Source organism: Callorhinchus milii, unplaced genomic scaffold, assembly GCF_018977255.1.
Source record: "Callorhinchus milii isolate IMCB2004 unplaced genomic scaffold, IMCB_Cmil_1.0 Scaffold7, whole genome shotgun sequence".
Lineage (NCBI taxonomy): Eukaryota > Metazoa > Chordata > Chondrichthyes > Chimaeriformes > Callorhinchidae > Callorhinchus > Callorhinchus milii.
Window position 1 is genome coordinate 6,835,578 of NW_024704748.1, and position 27,380 is coordinate 6,862,957.

Here is a 27,380-nt window from a genome sequence, read left to right on the forward strand (position 1 = left end):
GAGCTATCCTTATTGGGAACTAAGTGAGTTCGAATCATTTTGCTTCGTGATACATATATGCATATATTTTTTTAAAAAACAAACGCTGCACAGAGTCGGCAGTTCATCTCCTCAGCGCCCTCTTCACTGTTCGAAACGGTACTGCCCTGTGTGTGTGTGTGTTGTGTGTGTGTGTGTGTGTGACAAGTTCTTGGATCCCGTCCCCATCCTCTTTGGGATCGGGAGCGAACTGGTCTCAGCGATCCCCCCCCCCCCCCCCCCCGAAGCGTTGCCGTTTTCTGGAGAAAACCGTTCTGTTTCGGGGGAGGAAACGTCCGGAATTGAATTCGCCCGTTGCACATTTTTTTTATTTTTATTTTCGCTCCCCCGTCACTTTCGTGTGAAGTTCCCACCGCATCTCCTCGCGAATTGACATTGTTTCGCTTGGAAAGCCTTTCTCTCTCTCTCTCTCTCTCCCTCTCCTCTCCTCCCCTCCCTACTTGATGTGCAATGCATTTATTGACCTAAGTTTAGAAAGGGTGAGTGGGTGAGAGTGAGTGAGTGAGTGAGTGAGTGAGTGAGAGTGAGTGAGTGAGTGAGTGAGTGGGTGGGGAGGGAGGGATAGAGGGAAAGATAGAGGGAGGAAGGAAGTGGGGCAGGTGGTGGGTGGTGGGTGGGGGGGGGGGGATAAAGTGGGGGAAGCTAAAGCAAGGATTGGTTTGCAAATTAATTGTTACAGACTTAATTTTTTTCAGGAGCGATTTAAATCAGGTTCTGCCCGGAGATCAAGAGAATGGTTCAAACCGAAGTGTAAGTGCACTGTTATTATCTGCAAAGATATACATCATATATATATATATACATACACACACACACACACACACATACATCTAATATATAAGGAGTGACATGAGTTGCAGTTAGCAGATAGATTTCCAATTTATATTTAACTCGTATCCAATCGGTGAAATCCAACCGAATTGATACGTGAAACACGAGATCAATCGTGGGGTTTGGATGGATGGATGGATGGGGAGAGAAAGAGGAGGAGGAGGAGAGAGAGCGTCAGTGTGTGTATGTGTGTGTGTGTGTGTAGTGCAGGAAAGGACACGCTGACGTGCTCTCTCTCAAGCAACGCTGTGTGTGTGTGTGTGGTGTGTGGTGTGTGTGTGCACTGTGTGGTGTGTGTGTGCATTGTGTGTGTGTGTGTGCACTGTGTGGGGAGAGGGAATTGGGGCATAATCTGTAGGGTCTGGTGGAAAGCGAGAGAGGGGAGGGGGTGTGAAAAAAAATCTCGTCTTCTCGCCTCCTCCCCCCATACCCCCTCCCACACATCCCTCCCTCTTTTCAACAGCTTCCAGTGAGGGTCATTCCTGAAGATCGGATGACTTTCCTGCCTGGAAAATGGCGAGTTTCGAGAGAGGCTTTGGCGGAGCGGCGCTGAGCGCTCTCCTCCTCTCCGCCGCCGCCTTCTGCGCGCTGTCTGTTGCCCAAAGGGCCGAGGATGGAGGAAAACCGGGAACGGGGGGAGAAGACAAAGACCAGACATCCTGTCACGGAGCTTTCGACTTGTACTTTATTTTGGATAAGTAAGTGGAGGCGCCGGGTGTTGGGACGAGTTTATTTCCCCTTCACTGGGTCTGTCCTTGTGCTCTCTCCTCTCTCCCCCCCTCTCTCCCTTTCAGTTGGGAGTTTTGCTGTGGGATCAGTATCTATGTTGTCTTTAACTCTCTCTCTCTCTCTCTCTACATATATATATATAATATATATATCTCTTTGAGTTGGAAGTTTTGCTGTGGGATCAGTATCTATGTTGTCTTTAACTCTCTCTCTCTCTCTCTACATATATATATAATATATATCTCTTTGAGTTGGAAGTTTTGCTGTGGGATCAGTATCTATGTATGTTATCTTTAACTCTCTCTCTCTCTCTCTCTCTCTATATATATATATATACCTCCCTCTCCTTTTGAGTTGGAAGTTTTGCTGTGGGATCAGTATCTATATTATTTTTATCTCTCTCTCTATATATATATAAATATATATATATAAAAATTTATATATATATATACCTCTCTCTCCCTTTGAGTTGGAAGTTTTGGCGTGGACCAGTATTTGTGTATGTTACACACAGACATATATATATATATATATAGATGCAATAAAAAGGATGGAACAGGTACTGTTTTGCAATCGCGTGCAAAACGACTCCTCTGGACGATTTGCAAAGTAGAAGGAGAGAGAGAGAGAGGGAGAGAGGGGGAGAGAGAGGGAGAGAAGGTGTTTGCTTTACTTGTCTCTGCTGTGGGGTTAGTGGAGAGCTGGAATCAGGGACCAGCGCAGAGCCCCGAGCGGAACCCACTGCTCTGCTGCTCCGATCCCTTTTGTTTGTTTGTTTGTTTGTTTGTTCACTCACTCACTCACTCACTCGCACTCACCAACTTGCACTCACACACTCTCACTCACTCACTCACTCACTCACTCACTCGCACTCACCAACTTGCACTCACACACTCTCACTCACTCACTCACCCACCCACCCACCCACTCACTCACTCACTCACTCACCCACTCACTCACTCACTCACACTCACTCACTCACCAACTCACACGCACTCACCAACTCGCTCACTCACTCACATACTCACTCACTCTCTCACCCACTCACTCACTCACTCACACTCACTCACTCACCAACTCACACGCACTCACCAACTCGCTCACTCACTCACATACTCACTCACTCTCACTCACCAACTCACACTCACTCACTCGCACTCACCAACTTGCACTCACTCACTCGCTCTCACTCACCAACTCACACTCACTCACCAACTCACACTCACTCACTCGCTCTCACTCACCAACTCACACTCACTCACCAACTCACTCTCAGTCACCAACTCGCACTCTCTCACTCACTCACTCACTCACTTGCACTCACACACTCTCACTCACTCACTCACTCACTCACTCACTCACTCACTCGCACTCACCAACTTGCACTCACACACTCACTCACTCACCCACCCACCCACTCACCCACTCACTCACTCTCTCACCCACTCACTCACTCACCAACTCACACGCACTCACCAACTCGCTCACTCACTCACATACTCACTCACTCTCACTCACCAACTCACACTCACTCACTCGCTCTCACTCACCAACTCACACTCACTCACTCACTCTCACTCACCAACTCACACTCACTCACCAACTCACTCTCAGTCACCAACTCGCACTCTCTCACTCACTCACTCACTCACTCACTCACTCACTCACTCACTCTCGCTCAATCACTCAGTCGCTCTCACTCCCACAATCTCAATCGCTCACTCTCACTCTCTCAATCTCTCACTCGCTCTCACCCAATCACTCACTCACTCGCTCTCACTCAATCACTCACTCGTTCTCACTCACTCAATCATTCACTTGCTCACTTACTCTCACTCACTCTCAATCAATCACTCACTCACAAGCACATTTGGCTGGTGGCTAGAACACTTTTTTTCAATACTTTTGGTGTTATTTTTGCTGTTGTTGGGAGAAGTGTTCATGTATGTGGAGGTTGGAGGGAAAGGGGCTTGTTCACAAGCTCAAACAGGCTCCCTAGGGAGACGGTGATAGCAGAGAGTGTTCGTTCATTCAAAAGCAAATGATATCAATTTATTTTAGGAAATAATAATTTGGGATACAGTAATATGAGGACTTCAGGAAATAACAATACATAAGACTGAGGGATGGTGGAAGGCAAACTGGATGGCCTCGATCTTTCTTCCTCTAGCATTTTCTATGTTCCTACTAGGTAATTTGAGGCTGATGGGTTTGGGCAGAGTCACTCAAAAATGTTAAATTATCTAACTTAAAAAGCGAAACGAATGTAAGGCAGCAGTTAACTGATGGAAAGACAGGATAATTGGTTCACTGAAGTGAAGACCAACACATGGACCGGCTGGGTCTAAACTGATGCTTTGGTATTTGTTTTGAAATTGTTGACCGGACTTGACATTCAGTAAAACTAAAAAGCATTCAGATTTTAGAGCATGCACTTTGGAAATTTATATTGATTAGCATAGAATCAACTTGTTGACTGGACTTGACATTCAGTAAAACTAAAAAGCATTCAGATTTTAGAGCATGCACTTTGGAAATTTATATTGATTAGCATAGAATCAACTTGTTCCATTGCTTAGAATGAGTCCTTCCTCCAGATGCTATCCTTCGGGAATATGAATGCACTTTGTTGTTGTCCTAAAAAAAAATTGGTCACTCAATCCAAGACTGTTTGTGGGACACTGCTGTGTCCAATTGGCTGCCACATTTCACCCACAAAATACCCATCAATCTGCTTCACAATATATTCTGTGAAGCCCTTTGAGATGTCTTAACACCAATAATATGGCACAATATTAAATGCAAGGATTATTATTAATTTACGTTTACTGTTTTGCATAGTTTCATGATCAAAAAAACACTTCATTCCACTTATTCTGTACTGTAAGCTACTGTAATAAAATAACATTCCTCAAGCCGTTATTAATGGAATGAGGAAATATTTAAATGTAGAAAATAACCAGCAATGATTGCAAAGCACAGCCAGCAGTGATAGCCAGCAATGATTGCAAAGCAGTCATTTCAAATGACTTACATAGTGCAAAAAACTGCACAAATGCAAAGCTCATTAACAATAAGGATGATTACAGACTTGAAATCAGTGCCTTGAACTAGTTTTGGTCAAACAATATATTTCACAAGAGGGTTTCTTGTTTCCTTTTTTGGTCTGTCTGCTGACTGCACTGGCCGGTGTAAAATTCACACCAAAGAACTGGATCACAATCAAGTCGTCTTTTTTTCAACCGCCAGGTGTCTGACACATGTGGAAACACATCACTGTGCTTGAGGGTGTCATGAGGAACCTGAGAGTTTTGTACATCCCACCTATACGTGAAAATTCCCATGTTTGGAATGGAATGCGTACTCTCTCCCTGAGGGGTCGTTTCAGGCACAGGTTGGCGAGAGCCAAGACTTGGGGAGCCCAGTGTGTGCATTGGGGTACTGCTGGAGTCTAAGCAACGACAACCGCATAGATTGTCATTGAGGTCACTACGTGTCAAACTTCCTGCTGCTTGTCCAGTTTGGATTATCCTACCCATTAAGGTTTCGGCATGAATGATTAACAAATGGGAAAAATCCTGGCCTCCAGTACGTCAATCTCATATCGTGTTAGGTCCTTTAAAACCTACGCACTTCCCCCACCACCCCCAATTCACAGCTACACACCTTATTGCCATTAAAATGACCTGTTTGTACACAGCTGCACGGAACACAATTAGATTCAAACCACATAATATTGCTATGATCCACAGTATATACAGTTGGGAATCTTGGGGGAAGGGTGATTTTATTCTATTCAGTCTTTGGCAAGATTGTCTTTGCTGGCAGCTAGTGTCAGTAACAGAAAACTGGACCTTGCAACTGAATTACTTCATCTGAACTGAAGTGATTTTGTGCGATGTGATTTGAACCAAAGTGATGCTGGATTTTATTTTACTGCAAAGTATAGGGGAACAAAGCATATTTGTAACACTGTGTATGTTTTACCATATTAACCTTTAGAATGCTACTCATTGCAACTGAATTAATTATAGAGTACAACAGACAAATAAATAATTAACATGTCTTCCTGCTTGTTTGCAATCTACTTGCAAAGATTAGACATTCAACAACAACAACAAGATTTCATTTATAGAGCGCCTTTCACGTCAGGAGGACGTCCCAAGGCTCTGGACAGTTGGGTCAGGACCCGAGCGGGGGGGAAATAGTCAGTGTGAGGGGAGGGAAGGGAGGGAGCGAGGAGGGGGTAGAGAGTCGAGAGGGGAGCTGAAGGCACGGTTGAAGAGAAAGGTCATGAGACCGGCCTTGAAGGAGGAAAGGGAGGAGGCGGCGAAGGCACTGGGGGATAGAGTTCCAGAGCCTAGGGGCTGAGAGGCTGAAAGCCCGGCCACCGATGGTAGGACGGTTAGGGCGGGGGATGTGGAGCAGACCGGAGCCAGAGGAATGGAGGGTACGGGCAGGTAGGTAGGGGGATAGTAGGTCGGAGAGATAGGAGGGAGCAAGGCCGTGAATTTCCGACTATCTTACAGTAAAAGGAGTTCTCTCACTCTCTATCTTATAACAAAAGAGTCAATATATTTTACAACTTGCATTAACATACAGAAGTACTGAGGTGGATAGATATTTGTTAAGTGATATGGGGCAAGGACGGATAATTGGACTTGAGGTTCAGATCAGCCATGATCTTATAGAAAGGCGGATCAGGCTCGAAGGGCTGAATGGCCTACTCCTGTTTCTATGTTTCCAATACCTACCATTCACAAAGGATGCCAAAACACCAACAAAACTATCTTGCCTTATAGAGACCTTTCAGATAGGTTGCATAACATCTCAAAAGCACATTACAGGGATGTATTGATTACCAAACAATGTGGGTGGAGGGGGGGGAAGGAGGAAGGAATTTTAGGTTGTTGACCGATTAGAGAGATACATTTTTGTGAAGGTTTTGAGGGCATGAGAGAGGGCGTGAAGGAAAGGGAATAAAGGGGGAATAAGACCCAGACAGAGCAAGAGCATAGAGACCAGTTGGGGCCTGAATCGAAATGTATCTGGAAGAGAGCAACTCTTCACTTTTGTTTCAAATACTTGCTACTTTACGCCATTTGAATGATACATTGCTTTTAATTTTTCAAAGGAGCTTTGTTGTTGAAATGCGCAAACGTTTCTGTCTGCAAAAGAAAAACAAGTGATTTTGTTTCTGTGAATCCCCTAAGCACCCCTGATATAAACAGCAGAAGCTTTGTGACTAACGTAATCAAAATCAAAATAATTACACATCTACTTAAAAATAGGAAAGTGATCCAGATGCCTTAACGGTACCTGAATATTGTTGCTGCACAGTAGTTTAAAGTTTGAAAATCCACAATGACTTGGTACGTAGAAACATTGAATCTTACAGGAGGCCATTCGGCCCATTGTGCCTGTGCTGGTACTTTGAAAGAGCTACTAACTAGTCCCACTCTCCCGCTCATACCCCACAGCCCTGCAATTTTTTTCCTTTTCCAGAATACATCCGATTCCCTTTTGAAAGCTATTATCGAAGCTGCTTCCACCACCCTTTCAGGCAGACCATGACAGGCCATAACAACTCTCTGGGTAAAAGAAGTTCTCCTCGTCTCCCCTCTGGTTCGTTTGCCAATTATCTTAAATCTGTGTTCTCTGGTTATCGATTCACCATACATTTATGCACAGAGTTGAGTTTAAGACCTCTGTTGTTTAATTTTTTTCCTTACAAGGGTGAAAATCAGCAAATGCCGAAATCACAACAGATGCTAAATCCTGCCAGCCACCAGATGTGCTTCATTTCGACTTATGGGAACTCTGTGTCATAGTGGAAAATTTTGTGGGACAACCATGCAGATTGCATTATAGACACAGAAATGTAACAAACAAGAAACTCAAGTAACATCAACAGAATTATTACAGTCATTAAGCTTCACAGTAAATCCTGTGAAATGCTTTGAAACATTTGCCCAACATGAAAGGTGCTGTATAAACGTAAATTGTGTTGAATTACATTATTTTACTGTGAGTCTAACTGGGTCCCTGCATTAGTATACAAGCAAGTCATTTTAATGGCAATAGCAATTTAGATCGCATCTGACCATGAATCTTTCATGTCTTGAATATTTTAGATTCTTGTTGCAAATAAACACTTTTTACGGAAACCATCACAAAGTAGTTGTATGAGCCATCATAAATTATACTTCCTTGTATTATTCCTGACAATTTTATCTGCTTAATGTATAACATATGCATATATCTACATATATATTAGTACTTAACATCTCTCTGTGTAATATACCTATATATTTAATGTACGTTAAGTTTAATATATGTTAGTCTGTAAAATGTAACAAACACTGCATATAAGATCTAATAACATATAAGATCTTTGCTCCGTAAACATGGGTGTGACAATCAAGTTGTTGAAGTGTTGTTGTGTGCTGTGCCAATTTTAAGGCTTGTATTTCAAGTGGTAAACATAGGAATATACAAGACCAGAACGTATCATTGTGATCCATCTGATTGGTCCCTCTTAAATCTTTGCTATCTGTTTTGCATCCTTGCTGCAAACCTACTGGTATCATAGGGAGTGGAAATTCTACCTGGGTCTAGATCTATTCTTATTTCTATTTTGTTTCAGGGAGTTCAGAATTTGCCAATATCTTAAATACAGTTTTAATTTTAACGTCGGATTTTGAAAATTACTTTTAAGAACCACAAAAATGGCTTCAAAGTTAAATCTGAAATCGATGATTAGCCACATTTTTGACACTCTGAAGCAAAGAAAATAGTGTTAATGTGGACTCAGGTGGAATTTCTCCCTTCCAGTTCCCTTTTGAAATAGTCAACACTATTCAAATCCACTAGCAATGTCAAGTCAAGGCTGTTTGACATGCCTTGGCTGTTTGTTTGTTGGTTTGTTTGTTGGACATCATTGCATGCAAATCGGCCAGTGCATTCACCTACAAAATACAGTCAGTATGCTTTATAGTAAAGCACTTTGAAGCACTTTGAGACAATCTCCCAACACGAAAGGCTGCATATCAATTCAAAGATGTTTTTTTGTGTGTGGAACTTCTTTCTTGTCGCAAGGCAATTTGACTCTCATTGTGGAGACAACTACAAAGCAGTGATCTAGTTGAGAGGTGGAGTTCAAATGAGGTTGTAAACTTCAAAAGCAAAGCTTTAGTGCTTTTTTTTGTTTTTGTTAAGAAACGGAAGGTGAAGGGGGCAAAAACCACAGTGCAGAATACGACCAATAATTACTTGTGGGGAAGAAGAAAGAGATAAATCAAAAAGCACATTGAGTGTCTTTCACACTCAAGATTCAGATTAATACTTTGAAGCCACTCCTATGATATTTCTACTCACACAGATTACCTGTAACCTGTAACCATAATTATCATTACGGTAAATAATGGAGTATGTCAAAATTCTCTAATCTTTCGTTGGGGAGATCATTGTGCATCAATTTTTCCGTCCACTGTGAAAATTTATCAACAGAAAAAATAATAAAAGGGCAGAAAAAAAAACTGCTAAATAATGGACACTAGGAAAAATTATAAATATATGGGAGCAATTTTGAGTCAGTATCCTTTTTGGGATATGTAAATGTCACCTGTCTAAAACATTTTACGAGATTACACTTTGCTATGATGCCTGGATATCTTGGTGTACAAGCTGTTCTATTAATTTTATGGGTGATTTTATTTATGTTTGGGTCTGTTCTGTGCCAGTAACATCTGTCAGTGTGGATGCTGATGGACTGCTGGTCTGTTCTGGGTCAATACAGTATGTTCTCACTGCAGGATTAACATTGCAGCTTTATTACCATTCAGGTATTGATTGCCAAATTGCAGTTGATTCACTGACATTGAATGGCCACTGAATAACGCATTAATAATAATAACAATTCTTGCATTTGATATAGTGCCTTATCAGGTTGAAATATCTCAAAGCGCTTCACAGAATATTCTGTCAAATGAAATGATTGTATATTATGTGGGTGAAACATGGCAGCCATTTGCGCACAGCAGAATCCCACAAGCAGTCATGGATTTAATGACCAGACTTTTTTTTTATCATCTCTTTTATCACATACAGTAATGATAATCCTTAAATGTTATATTGCACCTTATTCATATCTTCGAGATGTCTCAAAGAGCTTTGTAAGACTTTACTGTAAAATGTAGTTACTGCATTTATAGGCAACAAATCTGTACATCTACAATTCAATACAATTTACATCTATACTTGTCAGAAGGGTGTCTCTAAGTGCTTGAATAGTAGTTTAAATTACATACTTTAGTGCTCGGAGGTGCCAAGGTGATAGGATTTGTACTGTATTTTGGTTATGACACTTAAGGCTCAAGTCTTAAGCAAGATTAGATAGTCAAATTTCAATGTACTTCACAAATCATTTTCATTATCTTTATAGAATGTGGGGGTGGCAGTTACATTCAATGGATTTTCAAGTACCAGTTTACTTATTTGCTTAAGTTTGAATTTGTGCGTTCTTATTTATTCCAGAAGACTGTAGTTATTAACAGATAGTTACATTGGTTCTGTGTTATTCAGATCATAACTCTGTGTTTTTCAGATCTGGAAGTGTTAGAAACCATTGGATCGAAATATATTCTTTTGTTGAGCTCCTGGCAGAGAAATTTTTGAGGTACCATTAATTTTTACTGCATTGTTTATGTACAGACAGTTCAGTGCAGTTAACGTATTTTGCCAAATATTGCGCACATTTTACTAACAGTACTGCTTTCTCAGTCCTCAGCTGCGGATGTCTTTCATCGTATTCTCTTCTAGAGGTACGACTCTGATGAAACTAACCGAAAACAGGCAAGTAGCTGTTAATCACTCCAGTGCTGGGGAGGGGGGGTGGGGGAAAATGCTGTCTATAATACGTACGGTGACTAAAACTAGATTTTCTCGCAACTAGCAATTTCTTTAACATAACGTAAAAATAAAATTAAAAAAGGTTTATCTGATGCTTTTGTAAAACCAACACCTAAGTTTTGACAAAGTGTCTTTTAAAAAAAAAGAAAACAAAGCCATATTACAAAAATACATATTTGCCCAGATTATTAAAATAATGTGTTTTTATTAAAGGGAAACCATCCGCAAAGGACTTGAAACACTTAAGAGAGAAATGCCTGGAGGAGACACATTCATGCATGAAGGCTTCAAGAGGGTATAATTTGCAACTCAAGTTTTGTACATAAACATCTTTGAAACGTTTTTTTTGCTTCTATAGAAATGATTACTGGCGATTCATAGGAACTGAGTAATTTTGTTCTCATTTAAAACTTACTGCAGGCAACGGAACAGATTTATCATGAGAACGTTTCAGGTGAGTTCAAGCCTTCCATCACAACAAGCAAATTTGATATTTTCCACAGATATTTTCTCGACATCAATAACAATTATTTGAGTAAGAAGTACACAATTAATAGATATCCCGGTTGTAGATGAAAGCTAGGAGTTTGAATGTCCACCCATCTGTAGCATAATCATAACACAGACTGTATTCCAGTGGATAATCAAACTGCATTTGATTAGTACAACAATTGCTCTGCAATAACCTATAGGCTTTTTAAACAACAAACTGGTGTTTTTTTTTATTGTTTTGCCTTATTTCACATTGATACTACACCTGAATTAATAAAAGAGTTACATTCTGGAATTTGGCCATCTTCTTTCGTAACGTAAATTATAACATTCTGTATAATTTTTTTCTGTATTTTTCAAACAAAGGTTATTTATTTGCCATCTCCTGTCTCTGACAAGTCACAGAGAGTAGCCGAGAGCAGACCTGCTCCCAGGCTTCTGCTGTCAATGCCACTCTTGGTTGCTAGGAAGTGCATGAAAGCGGTCTTGTGACAACAAGTCTTCCAATATTCTTCTCTCTGGGGAAATGCCTGAACTCCATTTAGCACCTCTCTGTATAGTGCAGTTGAGTCTGCAAATTGAGTGGAGTGTTGGGAGAGAGAAATTATTGGCTAATTATTGGCCAAGTTGTAGTTTTGTGACAAAGCAGGTTGTAACGATAAAGAATATGTTCAGCTACATTTGCAGATGGACTCAGAAACGTTGTTTAAAAACCCTTTAGTAGTTCTGTGCAATTTATGCAGCTCAATAAATCTTTGGTACATTTTAAACAAACTATTCTGCAAAACATTTGCAGCAAAATTAGTTCATTGATTCTGCAATTGGACCAGTAAAAGTAATTCCAGGGAGAGTGAGCATTATCTCATGGTCTTGTGGCAAGTCAATCAAGTCAAATACAGATGGAAATTTCTGTTAGAAGTTAAAAACTGTGCGGAATAACTCTGACTTGGCAATAGGTTACTTGAGGGGTTAAGCAGCACATGGCGGAAGAGAATAAGTCACAAGCACAAGATGATTATTTTCTGGTGCAACTAGTAATCAAAATGGACATGCCATTTATAGCACAGAGTCACTCAGCACTATTTTGGGTTTGTACAGTAAGTCATAAAACTATTCTGTTTTTAGTGCCAGCAATTTTAGCAGCAGGAGGACAAAACAGGCTGCAGAAAAATATGGCTTGTTCTTGCTTGATTAAGCCTGGTATAGCCCGATATGAAAGGCACTAGCACTATATCGAGTGCAAGGATTATTATTATTACAGCTCCCACAACCTTTGCTTTCAACACAAGTCACCTTTTGAGTTTGGCTTTCAGTTGTTTGGCTTTTGAAGTTTTTTTTAAAGTATTAGGGTTTTAAATCAACAAGGAATAAAATATTACTTCTGACTTTACAATTCCAGGGATGCGAGCTGCCAGTGTCATCATTGCTTTGACAGATGGGGAATTAATCGACAGATTATACGATTATGCAGAAATGGAAGTAAGTTCAGAAGTATTCACAACAATAGAGAAAGTTTCCAGTATCGAATTTACCTTCAACGCCAAGTCAATTTGATACAAATGTGTCTCTCTTTCATTAGGCTAAAAGGGCCAGGGACTTTGGAGCTACTGTTTATTGTGTTGGTGTGAAAGACTTCAATGAAACCCAGGTAAATCCATTTGCAAATTGCTGTAGTATGATACGTTGAGTCCTGTAGCGTCTGTGGAGTTCGGTAGTGTATTGTTTAGAGCGCTTATCTTGCAAGCGAGGGGACCAGAGTTCGATTCCCACAAATTACGCAATATATTCCGCGAAGTGCTTTAAGATGTCTCAATAATGTGATAAGGTGCTATTTCAAATGCAAGGGTTATAATTATACTGTCAGGCTTTTTGAATGCTCGTTTGGTTGTAAGGTTTGATGAACAAAGTGCTTCAAAGTTGTTTTCAAATGACGAAATAAAACTGATGGATGCTGTCCTTGCAGAACACGCTTGTATGTGTTGTAACCCAAAACTGTCTTTCTTTTATAGTTGGCAAAGATTGCTGATAGCATAGATCATGTATTCCCAGTAACAGGTGGATTCCAAGCATTAGGAGGTATAATTGATTCGGTAAGTGAGGTCCACTGAGGCAGTCAGTGGGTTTTCATTCTCACTGTGCCTGCATGCATTTGGCACGTTATCAAATGGTTTCCTTATGGAAAGTTTGTGACTCGAGCCTTTAATCACCAATCAAAGTAATTCATTGCCCCCCTTGCCTGTGTTAACAGATCCTAAAGAAGTCCTGCATTGAAATTCTTGCAGCTGAGCCATCGAGTGTCTGCGCTGGGGGTAGGTTTAAATGTCCCACCAAACCTGAAATTTACTAAGTGAATTAAGTTTAGAATGGTGATTTGCAGTCCTTTACATCTTTTAGTTCCGTTTCCATACAAAAAAAGTGACGGGTTAGAGACAGGATGTTGCTTACTCATTTGAGAATAACAGTGTGATGCTGTGAAGGGAAGACCTTAGGGTGGGTTTACTGGAAGAATGAGATCAATGAGGCCAAAGGGCCTGTTTCATCTGAACCAATCTTATGAGCCAAGGGTCTTCTTCATCTGAACTTGCTTTGTCCTGTGCTGTTTTTCTACTAATCCTTACAGCCTTGATGGTGCACTGCACAAATGAATGAGACTCAGTCCTTCAGCAAAGTTCTCAATATAAGATAAAATAGATCATAAGAGAAGTAGAAAGTGAACAAAAAGGAAAAAGTCAGCACTCAGATCATTGCACAATAAATATGGTATTCTTTGTATAATTTTCTGCTCCATATTTTTGTAAGAGTCAAGTTTGAACACCAGTTGACTTGTGCAGGGTGAAAATTGTCTACAGATCCCATGAGATTAGGCAGATCTGTCAAAACCCACAGCTGTGGATTGTAAGGAATGCTGCTGCAGCTTAACTGGATAGCATAGTTATATGTAATATATATGTATAGTGGCAAAATTGTAACCTTTAATATCAAGTCATAATCCAGTGTTCAAATTTTAAGAACACACACAAGTTTTCACCTCCTTTCTGCTGTACATATCGATCGATGCTCTCAATGCTTGTTTTTTAAAAATTGTTCAGAAGAACAAAATGTTTAATTCCATCAGCGAGGTGTCGTTTATTTTAAAAGTTTTAATCAAGCGGGTTCACATGGAAGACACAAGTGGGGTCAAAATTACACCTAGATCTAGATTTATTCTATTCACATAGTATTTTGAAAGGTTGAGCAAGTAAGTAGGAACCCGGTTGTTAGTTCAATTGGCGGATCGCTTTTTCGGAGGTAATAATTCCTTGAAAATAAATAAAAATAATTTGGTCACTCAATCCACAACTGTTTGTGTAAACACTGCTGTGTACAATTGACTTCCGCATTTCGCCCACAAAGTGTACAGTTAATTCACTTTACAGTATATTCTGTGAAGCACTTTGAGACATCTCAAAGATATGATAAGGCTCTATATCAAATGCAAGGATTATATTACATTTCAGAGTGCACAGAATTTAGAAAATTGTTGAATTCAGTCTTAATTTTCAAGCTCATTTTGTGAAGTTTCTTCAAATAAACTTACAGAAAAGCAGCTTCAAAATTACAGGCTATGTTTAAGAATTTAACATCATCCTGGTGGTCTGAAATCCAGCATTAATAGGCTATGTCTTGACCCAGGTAGAATTTCTACCCAAGAACATTTTAGTAGTATTACCACCATTCAAAGTTTCCAGTGCAAACCAGACTTTTGTAAATGTACAGGCATGTGACAGAGATGGCACACTCTGCATTTATTGCTCTGAAAAGGGATAGAGTTCATACAACGTAACATCAGCAACTACAGTATCTTTTTCTTAGGACTGCACACAAACCCCCTCAATGAAATATATGGAAGGCATCCCTAAAATCTGACAGTAAAGAGTCCCTGAATGTAATCAACTTAACTGAACACAACAAACAGACAACCTTCCTGTTTACTTTAAACAGAGCAGATGGTTGTAAATTGGGGTCCAGTGAGGTCAGTTAGCCAGTTAAAAGTGAAGGAAGGATATGCTTCTTCTCAGGCTGATAATGGCTTCAAATCAGATCACTTGCAAAAGAAACAATGCAGTGTCCCTGGCTTTCAACAATCTCGCAAGCGTCAGGATTTGGCTATTTATCTCTGTGCCACGTCAAATTAAATAAACGAGCCAGATGTGGCTTACATTGGCACATCTGTTCTGAAGGTATATTGGTTCATAGTATTATAGAGTGCTACATCACAGGAACAAAACAGGCCGTTTGGCCCATCAAGCCTGCGCTTGCTGTTTTTCTCCACATGAGCCACCTAATCTAATCCTGCTCTGTTGCTTGCTCCCTCACACTCATTAATATTCCTCTCAGGCCAATTCCCTTTGATTATAATTCATGGAATCTGCTGCAACAACTGTTTGGAACAGAAAATTCCACATTACATCCCTCCCCCTGTATTTCTTTCTCTCTCCAACTCCTTTTTAACATGAACTTTTATATGCATCCCCTCCCCTCGTTGCTGATTCACTGAGCTGTGGAATAAAATCTCACTATTTATCCCATTGTTAACTCTTCATAATGCGGGAAGACCTTCAAGATTATGTGGGTTATGAAAAGGGTAAAATGGTGTTGCCATTCACTGAATAATGGTCTTGAATATATGCGATTCAGCAACTACCTTGCCCTTTAAAATACCCTCCCTCTACCTTACTCTATCGGTCTTTAAATCCTGCTTACAAACCGACATCTTGACCATGTCTATGGCAACCTTCCTGTCCTCCCATTATTTTGTAGCACCACAAGACATTATCTTATGCGGAGGGCCCTATATACCTGCTAGTTGTTGCTGTTGGTGATTAACACCTTCATTTTAAAAGGCAAAGCACATACCAAAATATTGCTCAGCTTGTCATCATAGGAAAGGGTTTCACTTATCAGAGGGACTAAAACATTTAATGATAAAATAAATAATATGGGGTTTGTTTTCTTAAAAAAAACCTTAGCAGTCAAATTTGACTGAATCCAATTGGCCTACTTAACAGTGCACACAGTATACACATTAGATGTTATTATCCAGCATCAAATTGTTCTGTTTTGGTGGTAGAGTTTTACACATTGAAAAACCACAGACTAATTTCCGTAGCAAAATCCAAATGATGGTATTTACAGCGGTTCATTTATTCATCAGATAATGAATGAAAGACTCTTTTCTCAAATTGTAATTTATAGCAGTCAGTGCTGGCAATAAAGACGATCTTTTTGTTGTTGCACAGGATAAAATGCATTCATGTGATTTGAGGGAACTCAAAAGGACATGAGTTGCTCAATGAATAAAGGATGATCTAATTTGTATTATCTGGTTGTTCTTTTGTTTTGTCTGACCCCCTTATTTAAAAAAAAACCACAGGCATTGAGAAATGAAAGCATTGTGCTTTTTTGATTTCTGGCTCATACCACGCTATATAAAGTGCAGCTAAATGTTTGCGTGGCCTAACCTGTCAATGCAGAGTGTGCACTGAGAAGGGTGAAAATAATAAAAAATGGCATTGCTGAGTTGTGACAGACATGTGTGAAGATATCCTTGCTTTTAGAACATGCCACTTCATGCTTTCTGCCTGCATATTGATGGATTCGGGGACAAAATTTGCATTCCGCAAATCCTGATATGGAGCAAAGCACTGCTATCTCGGTAATAAGGCTGATTTAAAATGACCAGGACATGTAGCCTGTAAAACAGGCCATCAATTTGGAGTTGGAGGTGCATTGTATATAAGTTGACAGCATCATTGCTTTGATTATGCTCATGGTACGCAGACATGATTGAAAGGTTTTGCTGGATGTGGCATCCTACTGGCCACGTCAACCACCAGGTGTGGATGCAAACAGTCAGCTCCTCATCAGAGTCACAAGAGCAAAGCCGACAGCACAGCCAGCGCGCACCAGCTTCAACCCACCATCTTGCTGCCAGCGCTGCCCGATTATTTCAGAGCTGACCTTTTTCCCTTCGCTATCTTGTCAAAATCGACAATGTACAATCTGACAGTAACTAAGGAAGAAAAGGACTCGGTCACAGTCAGGGCCTGAAATTAAATAGAATTAGCCATTTCAGCATTCAGCTTTCATATTAATCACATACAGCTTGGCTCGGGTAAGAGGAAGAATTCGATTCGTAGGCTTGTCCGCCATTTAAACGCGGAAGGGAATTTATGTAAAATTGAACTGGCTTCCTTTATTACGATGACATTTATTGGAGAAATGTGCTGGCTGCTAGCTGACAGAGAAGAGTCTTTTTTTTTAGCTCTGTACCTCAGCTGACAAGGCAAGTGGAGCATCAGGAGAGCAGTGGATGTAAACTGCAATGACGTGATTAAACCCTGTGACATTAACAACAGTGCAGTTTACAGTTTGAATGTTCACAGCTTTGCTTGGCCTGTACCAGCCATCTTTTCTCTCTAATGCAATCTCTTAAGCTGAAATCAGCATTGCTAATATAGCTGCCACTATTTAAGATCCTTCATTATTTTTTTTGATGGGGGGGAGCACTTTAACCCTATTAATTATGCAGTTACAATTGTAAAATAGTTGGCTGGTATAAATGTTTGCCAAGACCGTGAGTTGGATATGGATGAAGAGCCAATCATGTTTATTCAGTTAGCAAGATGGGAGAAGGAAGAGGATAAATAAACTTTGCATAATGTGCAGAAATTCTGACACTGGTGCCAAAAGTAATATTCAAAACATCTTCTGGTGCTTCCTGTTGAAAGTGAAATGTTGTGGAACTCGGTCTTTAAAAAATGTTATTGGTTTAAAGTCATGGGGAAGGTACCATTAAGGGCGCATTTGTTTCCAATGAGATTGGAAAGAATGTAGTATTATATTTTGTCTTTGTGCAAAGCAGGCTCTGTAATTTTTAACCCTCTTGGCTTCGAAGAAATGCCATCAGAATGCTATAATTAACAAGCTGGGATAATTGGATTATATGCAAGAAGGTCTCAGTCTGTCGGCAGGGTTTAGGCATAAAATGCATTGTCTGGATGACATATTTGTGCTTTGGGACGCTACTCTGCGTGAGGGGAGCTATATAAGACACAAACTGTTGTTGTTGTGCTCAGCATGGTGGTCGATGTGTTTAGTGGCGGAGTTCATGTATTTTATCTCATTCTAAGTCCAGGCCTGTGACTCCAATCTCAAGCATACATTCAATTGAAATATATTAAGCGTTTAGCCAAATTGTTATCTTAGATGTTTGAATAATTTCCTCTGTTCCTCCAATCCAGTGTCTCGGGATCATTATAGAAATGAGAGCCGAGTGAAGACATTTTATTTTAAAAGCCAAAATTCCTGCACTTCCAGATTTTCCCTTTGAACTGCGTTAAAAATACCGTAGATTAGACCTCTTTGTCAGCAGGGATTCCAGTGTTAGAACACGAAACACCTCAGGTTGGACGGTACACTTAATGTTTATTCAACCAATGCACATAAGTAAATTGCCAGTCACAAAGTTGTATGTTTTGGTCTTTTAAGGTCGCCTTAAAAGCACCAAATTATCTACAAACTCTGCACGTTCTACATAGCTCATTGTAAAGATAGGCAGAATAAAAAGTAGTAGATAAACAAAAGAACAGTACATACTGTGAAGCGTTTTGAGGTAATATAAAAGAATATGATTGTTATAGTGCTGACTTATATTTCCACTATTTGTACAATATAATAAAGACTAGATTTATGTGGCATGTTGATTTGATTACAGAATCCTTTCAAGTTGTTGTACGAGGAAATGGATTCTCTCACGCACGGAATACAGATCAAGTGCTTTGCAGCTTCAAGATAAATGAGACGGAGACAATAAGTAAGTATAGGTCTGACATTACAACATGCCACCTTCAAAGTAATGTTTTTGCAGCATTCACATCTATTACTCAGGCTGATCAGAAATGAGATCAGGTGCAGAGGTAACGACAAGGATGATCCTCAGTGGGATAAGCAATAGGAGTGACTGGACTAGATAAGCGAGGGCTTCCATCCTTCACAAGGTCTGACTTTACAATGTGCTACCTTTAATGTTAGGCCTTTTAAGTAATGTCTGTTGGAGCTGAAGCACCACCAAGGCAGCAGCGCAAAGAGGACAAAGATTTGGAGTTGAATATATAAGATTTTAAATGGGATTGAGAAAGTAAACTCAGGGGAATACATTCAGATATGAAAAGGCAACTGAACAAGAAGGCACAAGTATAAATATGTACAAACATATTTATTAATGTTATAGGGAATCCTGTAAAGCATTTTGTGGCATATGTTATGTCAAATGTGTCATTTGATATAATATATAATATGTCATCATTATTATTAGTACAATCACCCAGAGGGTAAATAATGACTGGAACAGGTTATCAGGAAGGATAGGTGAGGACAGAATACTGGAACTCATTCAAAAAATAGCTGGAGGCTGTGATGGGAGGCTCTGTTCTGGAGGATTTGTTCTGGAAGAATGATATCAGATGGGCCAAAGGGCCATCGTCATCCAAACCTAACACTGGTGATGTTGTGAAGGGCACGTCTAAGACCGACATCAGGAAGTATTAATTTACAGAGGAGGAATAACAGCTGCAAAAAGTTAGCAGCAAGTCTTGTTGAGGCCAAGACTGGGCTCGTTGAAACAGTTTAATACTGTGTTGGGAAAGTAGTAGGGTGGGTACTCTGGGAAGATGAGAGCAAACGGACTGAAAGGACATTTTCATCTCATGGTATTGGTAACTACAGCTTGACCCCGTTGAAATGAAGGCCATAATAATGTGAGACTAAACAACAAGCGCAGAGGTTCACGGACTTTCCTGCAAATTTCCACAAAGTGAATTCCATACTTCAATTGGGTTCAAAAGCATTTAGTTGCATAACCATCCTCGATGCAGCTAGACAACAATAACTTGCATTTATATAGTGCCCCTCACGCCTTGGTCCTCAACTGGGTGCTGGTATATCACTGGGATGCTTGTAGGCTCAATTCTGAACACCAGACTACCAGTGTCTGCTGGCAGCCATTGTTGAAGTGTATTTCTGAAGGGGTGGGTATACTGTGTGTTGAAGCGGGGTAATACATGTGATATCCATGTCCTTTTGTTGTAAGGCCAAAGTGCTGACAAAACTCTCAACTGAGAAGCCCAGATTCAAATCAGAGCCTCGGCTTTTGTTTACCCACCACAGTCCTGCAGAAGATAAAACTGTCCATTAAACCGCTTCTTATGCTCTCAAGAGTATCTCCTAACCAGTCACCTAAAGAGCAGAACTGGGACCATCTCTACCCAGAACAGGTCTTTCTTTAATGTCGTTAATGAGCCAGGCACACAAGTCAGCTTCTCGATATATTGCCCTGCTCAAAGCTCCCGAGACCTTTGAAAGCAGCACAGGGGATGTGGGAAGGAATTTAGTTAGATTGCGGTCACGACTTCAGGCAAGAGGTCAGCCGAGATCCACGTTAATGTTTACAGATCCTTTTTGCAAATCTCGCAAACCTCGACCCCCGTTATGATTTATGAAAGCAGAGCAAAGTGATGCAACTGTGCAATGGGGTGTGGGAGAAATAATCCCTTTAGGTTATGAGCTACGTGGAAACTTTGTACCTGGAGCTTTCCAAGCCTGCCACTATCGCATTTCATAGCAATGGATTCATGAAGGGCTTTCTCAGAGCCTTGCAGCTGTCTGTAGTTGTGTGAACTTGGTATCTGCCTCTCAGCTTTCCAATTACACACAGAGTTAAAGGAATATTTATTTCAACCGTGCAGTGAATATTCAGCCAGTTAAGTGACAGACAAAAAAAACTCACTGTAGTTATACTTATTGAATGTAAAATAGCAGCAAAGTAGATGTGAATGATCATGTAAGGTCTTTACGTGGGGGTGGGGGTGGGGGGGGGGGCAGCTGGGTGTTTGACACATGTGGAAACCCATCACCATGGTTAAAGAGTATCCAAACCAAAGAGTTCCATGCATCCCACTTATACACTGGAATTGCAAAGATATTTATTAGAATGGAATGTGCACTCTCGCCCTGGATTAGCCCAGATTGGCAAGAGCCAAGGCTTGGGCATCCCAAAGTGCACATTTGGGTAATGCTGGAGTACAACCAGCTAAAACCTTGCATAGCTTGCCATTGAAAGCATTGTCTGTCCAGCTATGAGCATCCTACCTGTTAGGACTTTGGCTTGCAGGGTTACGGGAGCTGAGTGGGTAAAATCCCTGCTCTCAGTGACTGGTCTGCTCTTCCATGTTCCGCCAATAAGGCAGGTCTAGATTGAAACACAAGACTGAATAAGCATGAATTGCCGGTTCCACGTGAGTAACTGCACCTTGTAGGTATCAGTGAGTGGTTCAGAAAGGACTTGCAACATTAATTGCAACAACAATCTCCCAGATAAAATGGGTCATTCACTTTGAGGCTGTTTGTGGGACATTGCTCAATAAAAACTGGCTGACAGATTTGCCAACAAAGTACAGTCTCTTCACGTTTTACAGTAAATCCTGTGAAGTGCTTTGACACATTCTCCTGACATTGAAGAACACTATAACAAATGCAAGGATTTTGTTTTCTTTCTGTGACATAAATCAGCGTTTGTGTTGGTGTTTGTACACAATCAGATTCGAGGATTAAATTTGATCCCACCATCTAACTACCATTTAAATATATTAGGCACCGAAACCACACCCATCCATCTAGGAGGGCTGTTAGAAATGACCGTATTGACCATTGTTAGTTTTTCTGAACAGTGACTTGAAAATCAAAATACTACGCTTCTAAAGCACAGAAACACAGAAAGCACAAAATAACATCTTGAATGTGCATGTCTGTAGCTCCTTGTCGCATCAAACCATTTCAAAACGCTTTGCGGGAAATTATTGTCAAGGTGTAGTGACTGTATTTAACAGTGAATTGAGTTTTAATGTAATGAGGAATATGGAATATTCCAATCTCATACTAAGCCCTCCCAACACGTTTTAAAAAGTACATGGTCATTCAATCCACGACTGTTTGTGGGATATTGTTGTGTGCAATTGGTTGCCACGTTTTGCACACAAAATACAGTCAATCCACTTTAACTATATTCTGTGAAGCCCTTTGAGACATCTCAACAAAGTGATAAGGTGCCTATGTCAAATCCAAGGATTATTATTACACATGCAGATAAAAAAAAACGGAAAATTGCAGTTCAATTTACCTGTCACCTTACTGTGGGAAGCCATTGCCATAGATTCGCTGCTTGCGTCTAACTGCATCGCAACAGTCACCACACTTCAAAGTGACTCATTCTGTGGAATGCTTGGAAAGGTTTTCACTTGACAAGGGGCTACATTAAGTGCAAAGATTGTCCTCATCAGCCCCAGCTGGCTTTCTGTCGTGTTCAGAGGCATGACCAGGAGAGCATTGTGCTGTTGCAGTCAGTTGAGTTTGTGTCAGCACTTATTGCCGCAGCAATTTAACGCACTATTTTCATCTTGCAGCCGAGAAGCCTCTTGTAGTTGAAGACAATTACTTACTCTGCTCTGCTCCAGTGATAGAGGAAACTGGAAAGTAAGTAATGAGGCGGCTTCTTGCATCCCTTTTCGTTATTCAGTGCAATATTTTCATGAGTTGTACACTTGGTACATTTCAGTAAGTTTCTGAGAACAATAGTGAGGCACTTATCAGTGGGGCATTTGGTGTTATGCCTTTGGCAATGTCGAAAGCTAAAGGGATTTCCCATCATATTCCCCCTCCTGCGCCCCCACACCCAAGCAAAACTTTGACCCCAAATCAATAACATTTTTGTATTTTAAAATTTTGCTTCTTATTTGGGTACTATTTTTTGTTAAATCATTTTAATTTGGGGGCAATTATCACCTTTCAGAAGCTCTCTCTGAATGTTACCAATTTGCGGCTGCTATCTCTCTCGCCTCCGAGTTGGGAAGTTGTGGGTTCATGCTCTACATCAGGACTTTGAATCTAATCGAGGCTGACACTCCAATATAGTGCTAGGGGAAGGTTGAAGGTGTCATCCTTTGAGTGATACGCGAAACAGAGATCCCGTCTACCTGTTCAGGCCCAACAATCTTCCAACAGATTAAATTGGTCCATTTTCATTTACTTTTTATGGGGGACAGGGTTGTGCCCAAACTGACTGTCTGCAAAACACTACACTTCATCATTATATCCTTTGAAGCGCTACATCAAATGCAAGAATTGTTATTAATTGTGGTTGAATGGAATTCAAGTATTGCTTTTGTGTGGTCAATGCAACTTCCATTTATATAGCGCCTTTCGCATCGGGAAGACGTCTCAAAGTGCTTAAATAGGAAAATACCAGAGGTCTGAACTACATTCACTTCACCTTTCTTTACATTCCATATTTATGTTTTTTTTCCCCAGATCATTATTGCTTTTCAATTTTAGCTATTAGTTCAGGACCTTGGCTTTTCCTGTCACTGTTTCAAATTATCTCCCTCCCATTGTCCTGACTGTGTGTTCAAAGTGGCTTCCATGTTTTACTGCAAATACATAGTCACTATAATTTACAGTAAATGTGAAGTGAGATGTTTTGATGATGTGAGAGGCACTATATCAACTGCAAGGATTATTAATTGTTATTATTAGATTCTCATCTCACCCATATTCACCCCACAAAATTTAATTAATTTACAAAATAGACAGTCAATGCATTTTACAGTATAGCCTGTGAAGCTCTTTGAGACGTCTCAATGACGTGATCAGGCACTATATCAAATGCAAGGATTATTATTATTATAATTATTAACAATAATTAATTTGTTGCACATCTCATTGATGTTTGTAGGGTGTTGCTGGCGCACATTAGCTGCCACATTTGCCTCCGTGACATTCACTTTCAATTAATGTCATTCTGTGAAGCGCTTCAAGTGATTTCTTTTACACGCGAGGTGCTATAGAAATGTTGACGTTGTTGTAAGCCTCTGCCAAGCAAAGATCCCACCCCAGTCAGCAGATGCAGAAATTACAACCTGAACATGACAACCTCATTGTTCACCTCTGCAAATGTGCAACTGTATCTTATAACTTGTACTTCAATTCAGCAAAGTGTGCAAGTCTTGTTTAAAGGCTTTTCATTTTATATAAAATAAAATAAACAACAAAACTTGCATTTACATAGCGCCCCTCATGCAAGGTATCGTCCCAGAGCGCTTGACAGTGGCAGAGCATGGTGCCGATCCAGGGGGGAGAGGGGAGGTGACCATAGGCACGGTCGAAGAGGAAGTCACGACCTAAAGATAGGGAAGGATGGAACAAGCCAAGGAGGGTTTGATGGAGAATGTTTAAGAAAAATAAAATAATAAAATGCAACGTGGCTACCATTGTGGTAAATAAATAGGGTCAGTTACGTTTTTAGAGACCTGGGTAGCTTGGGATTTATTAGACGTTAGCACAAGTTCTCAATGTAAGATTCACGTTACTTCTTCAGATGCAGGAACTGCGCAAGTAGGAACGGTTAACCTTATATGATCCTTGCTGCAGTAGAATCATTCCCATTCATGTACTGTGTCAACAAATCAAAACCATATGAACCCTCCATCAGTCTATGGTGACACTGTTGACTCTGAAGTGGAATAACTACCAACAATTTTGTGGGAGTTGATCAGTGCAAAGAAAATGTAAAAATCCATAAACTCAGCTTTATGTCATCTTCGGGCTATGGTTAACCAAAGAACTGAGTTGCTGTAATGTTGGGATTACTGGACAGGATGGAACTGTGGTTTTCCTGTGAGACTTTGCTTGTCGAGACTGAATCTGAACCCAACGCTGCCTTTGCTGCACCTGCAGTCGAGGTAATGGCTTTCACAGAGATGCCCGTTGTCCAATATTGTTAGCAGTAGCTGAGAAGTTGCGTGTTTACAGCTGTAAGGTTTCAACTTCAAGCTCCCTCCCACTGCTGTCTCGGTCTGCTTGCCCTTAAACTGGAATGTGCTTCCACTGTCTGCTGGGCATTGATTGATAGGTAGCCGGAGGCTTAAGAGGGTTACAGAGAGAGAGAGAGAGAAAGACATTTACTGTCTTCACATAGCCCTGAGTTCTGCCTTCTGCAAACTGCATTCTGAGAATAGTTTTAAACATCTAAAATGCTCCCTGCAACTGTATTTTACACTTGTTTGCCTTCTTTGAGAAAAGTAATGGCTTGGAAATGTGCACTGTTTGCTACTTGTTTTATGGCACAGTAAATTAAATTGCAAAGAAAAAGAGTTGCTTCTTGACGCTAACGTTGTTCTCTTGGTTGTTGACCTCTGCTGTCTAATGCTAAGCACGATACAAGTTGTTAATATTTTCATTCATAAAGAGTTAATTTTCGTGCGAGCATTTCCAGTGCTGCATTGTGGCTGTGGCTTTTGCTCATTTTAAATGCAGTACAGCTCCATTAAAACACTTTAATTGTGGGTCCATAAAATCCCAGCCAGTGTTTCAACCGAGCATGATTGTTGGTCAATGTTTCCACCGATCATGTGATGGGTGACGTCACAGCACATGCACACAGGAAGTAGTCTGAAGCCTCAGGCAAGTTTTGTCCCTCCACATGCCTCTATTTAGCTAGCAGTAAGAGGGAAACTGGTTGTTAGTCGATTGGCGAATCGCTTTCCAGGGGTAATAATCCCTAAAAAAAAATTGGGTCACTCAATCCCCAACTGTTTGTGCACTCAATCCACGCTGTGCGCAATTGACTGATGCGTCTTGTCCACAAAATACAGTCATTCCACTTTCACTGAGTTCCAATACATCAAAATAAATCACAGACCTTCAGATTATTTATTACGACACACTGTTAACTTCCATTCGTTCTCATCAACAGTGCATTTCAGGTGCCACAAACACGACCAAGATAAATTCCTGATACCGGAATTTTGCAGCTTAACATTTCACATCGGGTTGTCAACTTTAAACAGACAAAACCAAAAAGATTTATGCCAGTAAATTAGTACATATGCTTCAGTAGATAACGCCCCCCCATGAATAATAAGCTTCATTATAACATGGGTTCACTTATATGGGTGGTCTGTGCATCCCCTGCCAACAATCCTGCGTTCCTTAAAAAAATGGTCAACTTACAGGTATCAGCCTGGCTCAGTTGGTAGCATACTTGCCTCTGAGTAAGTGGGTTCAAACCTCACATCAGAACTTTGAACAGTTGTAGCCTTGGCTGATGCTCCAATGCAGTGCTGGGGATGTGCTGCATTGGCGGAGGTGTCGTCATTTAGACGAAACATTAAACCGAGCTGCCGTCTGCCTGTTCACGTGGACATCTCATGGCATTATTCAAAAAGAGAGTTTCTTCCTATGTCCTGGCCAGCAATCCCCCAAATGAAATTGGTCATTCACTTCATGGGTGTTTGTGGGGGAGATCGATGTGCGCAAATTGGCTGCCTCGTTCCCTACAAAATGCACAACCACTGTAGGTCCTGTGAAACGCTTTGAGACGTCCTCTCGACATGAAAGTCGTTACGTCAAATCATTAAAATCAGTAAAATTATCGAATTACAATGAGTGGCTGTCTCTTCATACTTAAACCAATCTCTGCCTCCTTCCGTCAACATTGAATCATTCTCAATCATTTTATTTTTTAGGAAGGTCAAGAAAATTCAAGGTTTGCCACCTTCCTCTCAAATGTCACTGTTGGTTGATGTGGTTCAAATGGTCTCTGATGTTGTTGACAGCTGCCCTTTCTTTGAAGCCTCATTTATAGCACAAGCAGAGAGTTCAATTCAAATCACGTTCACTGGAGCTGAATTTACATCCTACAGCACTGCCAGGTGCCAAGTGGATAACATATGATAATTCAAAGCCATCCTTCCTCATGTCAAAATCGCATGTTTGCAATTTGCTGATCCACACTCATCAGTTGCCCTTAGTTCTAAGACCTGCAATTGCTAATGGTCGTAGCCTTAAAACCATTGCCTTAAAATTGAAGGTCATGCACAATTTGGAGAATTTTTAAAAAATAGCTCATAATATGGCACCTGGTTTCCTGCAATTCTAACCACCTTCCAAGTAAATAATTGTTTTTGGTCAGCTGGGTCTCTGACATATCCAGAAATCCATGACCATGCTTTAGGGTTTCCAAACCAAACAGTCTCACATATAATAATCCTTGCATTTGATATAGCGCTTTTCACGTCGGGAGGACGTCCCAAAGCGCTTCACAGAACACACTGTAAAGTGAATTGACTGTATACTTGTGGGCGAACGCGGCAGCCAATTGCGCACAGCAATGTCCACAAACAGTCGTAGATTGAAAATGACCAATTTATTATTGTTTTTGGTTTTGGAGGGATTATTATTAGGCTCTGTGTGGAGTAATGAAACTTGCCCAAGGTTTCGCCCTCTGC

General features: G+C 40.6%; 1 protein-coding gene across 2 annotated transcripts in view; it reads left to right on the forward strand.

The window, feature by feature from the left end:
- The first annotated feature begins 451 nt into the window (after nucleotides 1-451).
- Nucleotides 452-27,380, forward strand: part of antxr1c (ANTXR cell adhesion molecule 1c) — a 55,118-nt gene continuing 28,189 nt past the window's right edge. Inside the window, exons 1-13 of one of the 2 annotated variants that reach the window (XM_007904590.2) lie at nucleotides 452-518; nucleotides 735-789; nucleotides 1,334-1,568; nucleotides 10,205-10,276; nucleotides 10,381-10,452; nucleotides 10,723-10,804; nucleotides 10,930-10,963; nucleotides 12,401-12,480; nucleotides 12,581-12,649; nucleotides 13,011-13,091; nucleotides 13,250-13,310; nucleotides 18,758-18,856; nucleotides 22,500-22,569. In XM_007904590.2, coding sequence (XP_007902781.1) covers nucleotides 1,384-1,568; nucleotides 10,205-10,276; nucleotides 10,381-10,452; nucleotides 10,723-10,804; nucleotides 10,930-10,963; nucleotides 12,401-12,480; nucleotides 12,581-12,649; nucleotides 13,011-13,091; nucleotides 13,250-13,310; nucleotides 18,758-18,856; nucleotides 22,500-22,569 — 905 coding nt within the window. In that variant the 5' untranslated portion in view covers nucleotides 452-518; nucleotides 735-789; nucleotides 1,334-1,383. Of the gene's footprint in view, nucleotides 519-734; nucleotides 790-1,193; nucleotides 1,569-10,204; nucleotides 10,277-10,380; nucleotides 10,453-10,722; nucleotides 10,805-10,929; nucleotides 10,964-12,400; nucleotides 12,481-12,580; nucleotides 12,650-13,010; nucleotides 13,092-13,249; nucleotides 13,311-18,757; nucleotides 18,857-22,499; nucleotides 22,570-27,380 lie in introns of those variants that run through there. The other variant, XM_042337083.1, reaches the window with a different exon arrangement.